Here is a 12097-nt window from a genome sequence, read left to right as displayed (position 1 = left end):
TGTTTTTCTGACTTTGAAACCTTGTTTAAAATATCAAATAAATTCCAAAAAATATAAAACTTTAGAAAATGATTATAGACATAATAATAAACATACTACAACAACTGGTTTTTAAAAAGGACCTTCCAAAAAAAAAATATCATCATTTTGCAAAATAGTCCAAAACATGAAAATATAAACATATGAGTTTTGACATTTTAGCTTAACCATATTTTGAAACATTACAAAATAATTATATAGACTTAATGAAAGATGTATATGATTGTTATTAAGTCCATAAGCCAAGAAAGCAATATTTTCATAAAATTGCATATTTTGCAAATATTTCAAAAGAAAATATGATTTCATTGAACTAAATAAAATTGATATTGATGAAATCATATATATGCATTTAAGTATGAAACAAAAATATGTTTTCTAATTGTATTCAATTATTTCATATTAAAACTTGAAAACTATCAAACCAAAACATATATGTATATATATAATTATATATATACAAAACCAAAACGTGTATGTGTGTATATGATTGAGCTTAAAGTACTAACACACATAATATAAACCCTAAACTAATTATACCCAAGCTTGTGATCTTCAACAAAGCTCTATCTTGGTACACTTGTGGATGAAGCTTGAACTTGGATCTTCAACTTGAATTGCATGACTTCACTCCACGATTTCGCCAACCTCTATTGGATATGATCGTTGAAGCTCGATTCCATCCATCCTCCAACGCGTTGTTTGTCTACAATAAATAAGAAAACACAAATGCTAAACAAACAATATTAGTGGTAAATTGTTCGTTAAACATCATCAAAACAAAGAGGCGAACAGTTTACTGGTGTGGGATTCATGATCTGTTTACTGGTTTGATTTACAATCGTTTACTGGTTTTTGGACATGATGTTCATATTATGGGTTTTCCCTTGCATCTTAAGCCCAGATTGCATAACTTTGAGCTTCATAGTTCTGTTGTCACATGTGAGTGGTAATTGTTGTTTAACATAAACAATCGAAAGATCTGGGAATTTCGTTAATGCCTCTTAGCATCCTATTTCACTGCATATTTCATTATTGTTCCTGATTTACCAATATCTATACAATTTCTGATGCATTTTAAAGCAATACCCCACTTTTTATGATTCCTTTCACAAAATATATATATTCACATGAATATATCGATATTTTTTCCGTGCAATGATGACTATCAGCTTCATAATATATCTACCTTGTAAGGGCTAAATACGCATATTGGTATTTTAATTCAACCCCATTTGCCAACAAGGTATTTTAATTAGGAAATTCAGCGATAAGACATTTTAATTGAATAAAATTACCATTTAGGTCCTTTTTCTCGTCGGCGGCCACTTTTCCGGCGAGAACTCATCACGTGCGTTGCACGTGGGGGCTTAATCTGTGTTTAAGATGCTGATGTGGCTCTCCTTTCTCTCTCTAAACCCCCTCCCCCATTAAACCCTGACCTCCTCGGCCTCATTGTCTTCAAGTCCTCTCGTTTAGACCCAACCTCAGCTCTCTCCTCATGGACCCAAGACTCCGACGACCCCTGCAACTGGGCCCACATCAAATGCCACCCTGAGTCTCGCCGAGGCGTCGAAATCTCTCTCTCCTCCCTCGGCCTCTCCGGCAAGCTCAGTCGCAGCCTCCTCAACCTCCAATCCCTTCAAAAACTCTCCCTTTCCGACAACAACTTCACTGGATTCTTGATTCCAGACTTAACCCAGCTCCCAAATCTCACCCACATTGATCTGAGCTCCAATGGGCATGTTCAAGAGATACACACTAGGTTTTTCTCACAATGTGAGAGCTTGGTCGATGTCAATTTGGCTGGTAACAAGTTGTACGGCCAGGTACCAAGCAGCATTGGCTCTTGCTGGAATCTTGTAAGTTTCAATGTTTCGTCGAATCATCTCTCTGGGTCTCTGCCTGATGGGGTTTTGAGCTTGAGCAATCTCGAAAGTTTCGACGTTTCTGAGCTTGATGGGCTCGTCGGGGCCGGACATCTCGACCCAGCGACCCAAATGAGCGACGATCACGTTCTGCTGGACGCGGAGGTAGGTGAAGAGCGCCTTGGGCGTGAAGTTGGTTTTTAGAGGGTTAATTCCCTGCCACGTCAGAAAACAGAGCCACATCAGCATCTTAAACACAGATTAAGCCCCCACGTGCAACGCACGTGATGAGTTCTCGCCGGAAAAGTGGCCGCCGACGAGAAAAAGGACCTAAATGGTAATTTTATTCAATTAAAATGTCTTATCGCCGAATTTCCTAATTAAAATACCTTGTTGGTAAATGGGGTTGAATTAAAATACCAATATGGGTATTTAGCCACCTTGTAAGTATCCTACCAATGGACATGGTGAGGCAGACTCATTATTTATTATTGATCTGTAGCTAGCATTGTGTAGAGATTAACTGACTGGCGTAGAATGTATGTTGTTGTCCACAAATATCTGAGCACATTTGTTTTTTCATCGTTCGACAATCACTCTCACAAATGTTATAGGTTTGCTTCCATGTCTCAAGAACTGGATATTTATTGGTTTGCTTGGATGTTTGAATTCATATGAAGAGGGCTTCTAATCTTACAGTTTTCACATTTGACTTGGGTTTTTGTTAATTTGCAGTTGGGGTTATTGAAGCAATGCCCAGCTTGTTATGATTTATTCATACGAATATATATACACATATGAATACTTATATACCTGAGCACATTTCCAGCTTGTTATGATTTATTCATACGAATATATATACACATATGAATACTTATATACCTGAGCACATTTGCATCTCATCGTTTTCTCAATTTCGTCACTTGCGTAAATGATCTCAGACATGACACATAATGTCCAGTCTTCTGAAGAGATTTATGCATTATATTTTCAAAGTACAGATTACAATGTTTATGACAACAAGGAAAATACTAAATATCCCTAAGACAACAAGACATTTTTCTTCAAGTAATCGATTTGTCGATTTGCGAACTTCAATTCTCTTCGCAAATACTTTGTTTGCATATCTTTTATTTCTAAAACTACTTGAAGAGAAGCTTCATCTTTTTTTGATTGACCGTTTTTGATATCATGCTCATCTTCGGCCCACCTAAAAAATTTGTATTGCCTATTTGGGTATTTGGCGCAGCCCCAAAAATATTTGCCCTTGTTCAATCCATTTTTGCACAACTTCAATGGTGTCGGTATTTTACAATAACAAGTTACCTCGGTTGCTTGATTCCGAGACACTTGGTGTGCAGCCATGGCTAAGCTCTGCTTGAGAAGAAGCCCCTTTGGTTATTGTTATGCTCAGGCTTTTGCAATTTGAAGAGAATGTAAGTTGAGTGGGAATTGAGTTGCAAATGCTAAATCGTCATATCACAAATATATATGTGCAGGCATGGATACTGTCACGGAGGCCTAGGGTTAGGTTACTATGACGAATGACATTTTCTGTCCGTTGCTCAAATATTACCGTCGACACCTTTTTAATGATTTTGTGGGCAGTACGGTCACCGTGGTGATATTACATAGGGTTTCTCATTTTCTCTCAAGTGCATGCCAAACGTTGGAAGTTGAAGAAATGTAAAAAAGTTATTTGGTTTCTTGATTTCATGGTGTTCAAACAAACCCAATAAAAGGGAAACTATGTTTTCAAGCCATTAATTTCAATGTGAAACAAACAAAATAATTCAAATCTGGGAAACCCTCTGAAATGTCAAGAAATGGTTTTCATCATAGATTTATGTTTTCTTTTTTTCCGGAAATGTACCAAACAGACCCTATGGGGCTGTTTTGGTTGGTTTCCTAAAATCAAAGAAAATGAAATAGGACCCGGAAATCATTAAAAATTGATTTCTATCCATTTCAATTCTTAAAAATCACTCATATCATCCAATAATATGATGAGAACTCATTTCATCTTATTTCCTTTCTTACTTTTAAGAATGAACCAAATGCAAGAAATGAGTCCCATCATCCATCTCATCTCATCTTTAAAAATGAGTCACTTCATTTAATAATATGATGACAACTAATCTCATTTTATTAAAAATTGATTTCCATCCATTTTCTCAAAAAAATCATGAAATAAGTTTCCTAAAGACGAGTCACATCATCCAATAATATAATGACAATTTATCTCATTTCATTCTTTTCTTAGCTTTGAGAATGAACCAAACACACCTATTATAGAAAATATATTTCTTATAATTGATTTCCTTTTTGGGCCGGTTTGGCTATTTCCAAAAAAAAAATCGGAAATGGAAATGTAGCTCTTGAAATGAATTCAAGACAATTCAAGACATTTCCTAGTTTTCATTTTTTTTGTTTGTTTCGCAAAGAAAATGTTCATTTTCACTGCCAAGTCACACAAACAGACAAAAAAAAGCCTCCATAGTAACAGTGCTTTGATTTCTATTTCTTGTGTTTGTTTGAGAACAAGAAAAAGGAAATGAGAAATGTGGCATTTAAATATTTCGTTTTATTCTTCTGAACTATTCAAACAGTGCTTTTACTAATTAATAATTTTCAGATGGGACATTTTCAAGTGTGAAAACACATTTGGTGTGAAAACACATTTCTTAAAAAATTAAGGTGGCAACACATGTGACACTTCATTTTCTTGAAAATTAAAGACGAAACAAACACTTGAAATAGAAACCTCTTGGAAACAAAAACCTACGTGAAACATGAGGGGCAACACATTTCTATATTTTTTTTAGCAAACAAACAGAACCTCTTTTAACTTCCTCAAAATCCAAACTTTAGCCAATTTTCAGTCGTAATTCATAATTTCATTTCCGCCGTTACTCATCAGAGGCTTGGAGCGAAAACCAAACCCTTCAACCGAGCCCTAACCGTAATGGCGGAACTCCCGATTCTCGAGTTCGAGGACAAGATTCTGGAGACAGTGGAGGCGAATCGGCGAGACTGGCTCGGCCAAGGAGCACCCAGCTCTTCAGATTATTGCACCGGCTACAAAGTCTGGAATCATCGCCATCACTCAGCCTCGTCGAGTCGCCGCCGTCTCTGTTGCCAGGTTTAAAGCAAAACTTTTTTTTTTGGTTCCATTGAAATGCTGAAGCTGGAGAACTTTTAGATTTTGGGAATAATTTTTCGAAGTTGACAAAGATAGCATTGGATTTGGGGGATAATCAAGCAGTTTTACAATAAATTTGATTAGGAAGTGCAATGAAAAAAAAAAAGGACATTCACTAGTTTGTTATTTACTACTACTCGGTGAAAGGAAGGAGTCTATAAAAAACTATTCAGCATACTATGCAAGGAATTGCTGGATGATCACTGTATATGTATCTCAAGAAAAATAAGAACAGGAGCTAATGAGATTAAAATAACAAATCATGAGTCAAAGTTCAGATATTTCTTCTTAGAACACATTGACTTGACCCAATAAGCAGGATGTCCACCCAATAGCATATCGCCACCATAAATGGTACCTCTTATTTCTTCCAGAGGTTTCCATAACTGTTCAGGAGTGACTTAAAAAAAGATTCTTTAATAAAAAAGAATCCAGAAGTTTTTGCAACTCAACCATGAATGATGGAAAGAACTAAAGTTTTCGGTTGGTCCTTTTCTAGCTCTCTCTGTAACTCACTAGAGGCTCAGGAAGCAAAGTAAAGATGGGTACAATATATTAAATACTCGAATTAGCTTCATGAGCAAGTTGGGATCTTTGTGATGATGAAAATGACTGTAAAATACAGTTCAGCAATCATGAGGTTATACCATTATAGTAGTGTTGTTTTTTTCCTTGGTGGATATTGGATAATTTGGTCAACAAATAGTTCATTAGAAGCTGAGTCAGGTAAACTATGAATTCTCACGATTGCTTGGCGCATAAAGAATTATTTGGAGAACAATTCAACTGATGAAGAATAAGGTAAAGAATCCAGTATTTTTCCACAATTTCTGATAATGCTTTAGTTTGCAAGTACGATTAATAGCAGATCTTGTTAATGTTGGGACCATTTCTAAACTGACCTAATGTTTCGTGAAAATCCGTCTGAGATATACCATCCTTTCTCAGTTGTCTGATTATTTTCCCTAGAGATGTTATTAAGAGTCTATTAGATAGTTAGGCATAAACTTAGATAGTTAGGTCCTTAGGTTTACTGAAAGATTTGTCATTAGACATATTACATAACTAGGATGGTTAGCAATTGGAGGGGCGATGACCCTTATTTTCAGCATTTCCTTGGATATATACTCTTTGCATTAGTTAGATAAATGTTCAGAAAGAAGTCTGGTTATTGTATTTGTTAGTATCAAATTACTTAATGGAGAGAAGTAGAACTTGTGGAACTCATTTAATATGGCAACAAATATAGAATGCAACATCTCAAATTTGGAAGAGATGAGCGGAATTTAAACTGCTAGCTAAGTAATACATAGAATTATCTCATTTTAAGATCTATCAATCATTGTGATGCAGTTTTGGTGATGTTGTCATAGGGTTTAAGCAGGTTGGTTTAAGTAGAGTACTGTCAGAGTAATATGATCTCTTTAACACCTGTAAAATTCATTGGAAAAACTTTGTGATGTCTCTATTTGATGAACTATTCCTTTTTGCATCAATATATTTGGCAACATGAACACACCCAAAATATTGTAAGGTGTAAATGTGAAATTAGGTGAGTGGGAATATGGTGAGAAGTTTGAGTTACCTTCTATTCTGTTAAGGATAAGATAGGTGAAGATAGATTGAGATTGTTTCTAGACCTAGGTGATAAAAGACAAGAAACCTATAAGTCCACTCTCAAGAACATTAAGAATGTAAATGAAGAAGCGCTTAGGGCTCTGAGTACCCCTAAATGAGCATGAACTTAGGTTGGTAGTTACTTTAGGTTCTTATATATTAGAGAACATGTTGAAATGTTGACTAACATAACTGAATATCAGAAAAGGATTATGAAGTTGGCAACACAAAGTTTGGATCAATACTGTCCCATTGTTTTTATTCTGGCAACATCACCATGGTTTTCAATGACAATGTAATATTTTAAAACCGATATGGGAATCCACCTACTCTGTCAAAAGTCAGCAGTATCATGTTGTCATTGAGATGATCCTTCTCTTTTCATATCAACTCTTCATTGAGAGGTCACAATATCTTACCTAGTATTTTGTAAAATGAAGGGTTTTAGAAAGTAAACCACCACTTGCTTTGGATTTGGTTGTGCTGAATTTTTTTTTAAGTTAAAATCCATAAATGCTTAAATGAGAGTCCAGCTATTCTGTTGAAAGTTGCTACTATCATGTTGTCATTGAGATGAGGAAATTCCTTCTCTTTCAATATCAACACTTCACTGAGAGATCACTAAATTTATATAATATTAAATAATTATAAATGAAGGGTTTCAGAAAGTAAACCCCCAGTTGACTCACATTTGGTTGTACTGAAAGTTTCTATAAACTGTATGTTCTTTTGGAAATCATATCTTATTTTAGATTTCTGCTTCTTTTTTATCATCTTTAATCATTCTTTGATCGATGATATGAGTTTGATGGTAACAAACTTCTAGTTATTTTTTACCTTAGTGCGCGCGCATGTGTATTTTGTTGAGCATCATACTTTTGACAGGAGGGTTGCATTTGAACTTGGCGTTCAGCTTGGTGAAGAAGTGGGTTACGCTATTCGGTTTGAAGATCGAACTTCAGATAGAACATGTATCAAGTAAGAATTCTACTACATCAATCAGATGAATAGTCCAAAGTCTGTTTAAATATAGTTTCTATGTACAGATTATATTTTGAATTAATTTTGTTCGATGGAATGCTCAGGTATCTTACCGATGGTTGTCTCCTTCGTGAAAGCCTGTCAAATCCAGAGTTGAGCCAATATTCGGTTATAATCTTGGACGAGGCTCATGAGAGGAGTTTGAATACGTAATATTTCCTTTAGTGTTAGCTTTTTTAACATATTTAAATATCTTTTTGTTTGTAACTTTGTGTGATGTCTTGAATAAGTTCTAGTTTGGCTATAGTTTGAAACGGAATGTTATATGTCACGCCCCATGCCCAGCTTGTCAGCGTGATGTAAACCCTGGGAGTAGAGGTGCATAACCATATCCGTATTTGCGAATATATCCGTAATCGTATCTGTTACAAAACATATATGATTACTGAAATTTGTAACTGATAGGACATGGTTACAGATATGGTTATGTAGTGAAATATCCGGATCAATATCCAAAATATCCGAATAAATGTTGATCATACATCTACAATTGTTTCAATACTTAGATTAATGAATTTGAGACTAAGTTTGATGATCAAGAGATCTAATCTTACCTTTTTAGATATAACAAACATATTAATGAAGTCTCTTGTATCCTATGAACTATATTTTTTCTCAATAATATTTGGTTTTCTCATATTCATTTTGTATCTGCATGTATCATTATCCTTATCTGATTCTAGCGGATGTGGATATAAGTTTTTCATACCAAGGCATATTCATATCTGTGAATGGCAAGCGGATACAAATATAGTAAGTATCATATTTGAGTCGTATCTGAACCGTTCGCACCCCTACTGGGGACCCACTTAGTGCAACACGTTGTTTAGCTCAATTCACGTCAGTAAATGGTTAACCCTTGTTACACTTGGGTCTCTAGTCTTACCATTTATAGTATTTTGAACCCATCAGTATGTCCTCACACAATCGATGTGAGACTATTATTAGGGCATCACGCTATCTCCTTGAACATCTAGTAGTAGTAGTAAAGGTACAATATCCTTTGTATACCTTCTAATGTTTAGTATTTTCAGCCTAGGTTTATTTACAAGGCGAAGTCATGATGTTCATTTGCTTTTTCAATTAAATATTTTATTCCTAAAAGCTCCTCAATTATTTTTTCATTACCTCAAGATTTAATTTAAACTCGAAAGTTCCTTATTCTCGCTATGGGGATGGAGGGGGTTTTGTACTCTAGTGGCAATAGAAAAATGACTAATTTTCATTACCCGTATAATGTAAATCTTGTCCAGAGTGTTATTTTGGCATATTCAAGGGAAGAAGTTCATGGGTTATAACATAAAAAGAAAAACATTTAGGTATTTAATCTTTGAAATAACTCAAGGACATTTACATCTAGAGTGGATGAAGCTTTATGATATTATTTTATAAGTGATCCATGGAGTGCTGCCTCCAATAAACTCCCAAGTTAATTGCGCTTTAAGGTTTTAATCATCACACGCTTTTTCTTGGGCTAGCATTGAAGATCAATTTCTGATTGATAACCAGATGGAAAAACTTGGTTTATTGTTTTTATTGAGCCTAGTTGACTCTTAGTCTGCTTCATAGACAAGCACGTTTTGATTTGAAAAAAAAACTTTTTGATTATTTGTCCATGGTGTTAGATCAGTATAATTTGAGAAGTCAGAGCTCTTTGTTTCCGTTTTGTTATATTTTTGTCTGCTTCCTATTTTCTCCTCAAAATAGTGACATTTATCTGGTTCAAGGCTTGTGAAGGATCTAATAAGGATGCAATACTCTATTGATTTGTGCCAAATTTTTGGTTGAGAATGTTTTGGACATGTGACTTGCCATACTTGTTGAAAGTACATTTAGTATCCTCCAAATTCTTCTAGAGATGGAGAAGTAGCACAAAGAAAGCAAAGATCTAATAGAATACATTACTTCTATTATTGATAAATTTTTTGTTTAAGTTACGTTAGAGAAGTTACAAGCCTTCACTTCATTTTGCGGTTATAAAAAACAATGAAGCCTAATAGGTTTACTGAATTTGGGTATTGGAGCAGCCCAAAAGTTTCTTATTAGAAAGCCTTGCTGAAACAGAAGATATGACTATAATGGTCTTAGGATACAAACAGTAATAGCTAGTAGCCTAAAGCCTTGTTGCTATTTCACATTTGGCTGGCATAAGGCTACTCTCAGCCTTATCCCCATTCTTATTCAATTTCCTGAATTCTCCCTCCCTCCCTCCCCCCCTCTCTCTCTCTCTCTCTCTCTCTCTCTCTCTCTCTCTCTCTCTCTCTCAGTACAAACCATAATAACTAATAGCTTGAAACCTTGTTGCTCACTCTTAGCTAATAGCCTGAAACCTTGTTGCTATTTCACATTTGGTGGCTCCCTCTCTCTCCTGGTACGAAATGTAATAGCTAATCGCCTGAAACCTTGTTGCTATCTCGTAGCTAATAGCCTGAAAGGCTGAAACCTTGTTGCTATTTCACATTTGGTGGCATAAGGCTACTCTCAGCCTTATCCCCATTCTTATTCAATTTCCTGAATGCAAAAACTCCCTCCCTCCCTCTCTTTCTCCCTCCCTCGCCCTTTCTCTACACATACACACATAGATTTGAACTTTGAACTAATTATTCTTTTAGAACTAAATGGAAATACATTAATTACTGCAGATTGTGCCCTTTTTCTGTAGATACATAGTGGTTTTGTCTGTTATTTATGTTGGAAGATAATAAATTTATATGTCAGAAGTTGGATTTTTTAAGTTGCATATTTTTATTTGATCAAAGAATTAGTTTCTAAGCATTTCATTTTTTCTGATTGGTAGTGACATATTGCTAGGGTTGATGAAACGCTTAATCAAGGAACGCTCGTCAAATCTAAAGGTTCTCATCACTTCAGCAACTTTGGATGGTGTCAAAGTATCAAACTTTTTCTCAGGTTGCCCTGTGTTAAACATACCTGGCACATTATTTCCTGTGGGGAAGCTGTATAGCACAGAGCGTCCTACGAGTTATCTTGAATCTTCTCTGAAAACTGCTTTGGGTATGGATAAGTTGTTGATCTTTAGTCATCATTTTCTTTGATGTTCTGCTTTCTAGTGTGGTGGTTATACAGATACAACTTATTTGTGTGCTAGAAAATAGATTTCATTTGCTTAACCAACATTTCAAATCCTGTATCACATCCAACTTGACTTCCTGTATCACATCCAACTATTAGTCAAGCAGTTTGGAACCAGACTTTGATTAAATACTATGATAGCATAACTTCTTTTTCTTATTTTATTCCTTTTGATATCTATGATCCCATTGCTTCTATAATTTTGTCTTTCTGCACCAGAACAACTGTTTTTGGACCAAACAAAATGTGTGTTTGCTTAACCTTGTTTCACATAAGCTTTGTATAAGGTCAAGCTGAAACATGGCATAGTTAACAATAGGCGGTACGTACTACGTAGCAGGTCACAGTATGAATTCAGGTTTGCAATTTCCCACTTAGAAAATTTGGATTCGTTAGGGGTAGCTTGCTTCGGTACGCAAATTTGGTTAGTGGTACATTGTAAAAATTCTGGGTGCGCGTAAAGTTTTCTAAAGTATACATTAGAAAACTAGAAAGCTAATTATGAATTTTAATATTTTTTATATAAAATACTTAAATACTTCTTTTTGATGGAGTTTGTTTCTTTGTTCTGTTTTTTTTTTCACAGAGCTCGTTTTAGGATCATTGTTTCGTTTTACATTTAATTAACATAAGTGTTTAGCTACAGTAAAGCCATCGGCTCATACACTATTGTGTGTCTCCCTTCACTTAATTTCACACATTGCATTGCGTCTTGTGCACGTGCACTTATAGAGACTTTGCATTTAGCATACTTGTAAGTGGTACGCCAGTTTTGGGGAACCTGTTCGTGTATTGGAGGGAATCAGTTCGTAAATGTACTGGAAATCGGTTTGTATGAACTGTACGATGGTTCTACTCAGAGGAATCGGGCAACGATGAAACGTACTTTTATTTCTAAGAACATAGTTTCACTATGATTAAATCATACTTTAACTATCTGTATGAATAGGTTTCAAGTACATTCATAAGCTAAATTATGATGGAATTGTTCATCAAAGTTAACTTCTTCCAGAGTCGCATTTCGTCATCATCTAGCCTTCTTCATCAAACTGGAGTTGTATGGAGTAGAATGGTCCATAGAGAAGATGGACAAAATTTTGCACTGGTAGTCAATGCAGATGTCGGCCTTCTCTTTTAGTGTTAGTTTCCTTGGCAAGAGATCTAGGAGGAAGGGTGTTGTCTCCGGTCCAGAAGGTGCTGTTGGTACAAAAACCTAGGATATAGATCATGCAGATTA

The 12097-nt window shown here is 35.3% G+C and overlaps 1 protein-coding gene across 1 annotated transcript in view; it reads left to right on the top strand.

The window, feature by feature from the left end:
• The window catches only part of LOC109830541 (probable pre-mRNA-splicing factor ATP-dependent RNA helicase DEAH4), a 58179-nt gene continuing 50840 nt past the window's right edge, over positions 4759–12097 (top strand). Inside the window, 5 exon segments of the mRNA XM_020397823.1 lie at positions 4759–4931; positions 4933–5049; positions 7612–7704; positions 7812–7916; positions 10565–10782. Coding sequence (XP_020253412.1) covers positions 4873–4931; positions 4933–5049; positions 7612–7704; positions 7812–7916; positions 10565–10782 — 592 coding nt within the window. The 5' untranslated portion in view covers positions 4759–4872.

The sequence above is a fragment of the Asparagus officinalis genome, chromosome 2, assembly GCF_001876935.1.
Source record: "Asparagus officinalis chromosome 2, Aspof.V1, whole genome shotgun sequence".
NCBI classification, from domain to species: Eukaryota; Viridiplantae; Streptophyta; class Magnoliopsida; order Asparagales; family Asparagaceae; genus Asparagus; species Asparagus officinalis.
The sequence above is the reverse complement of the archived record's forward strand: the minus strand, read 5'-3'. Positions and strand labels throughout refer to the sequence as shown.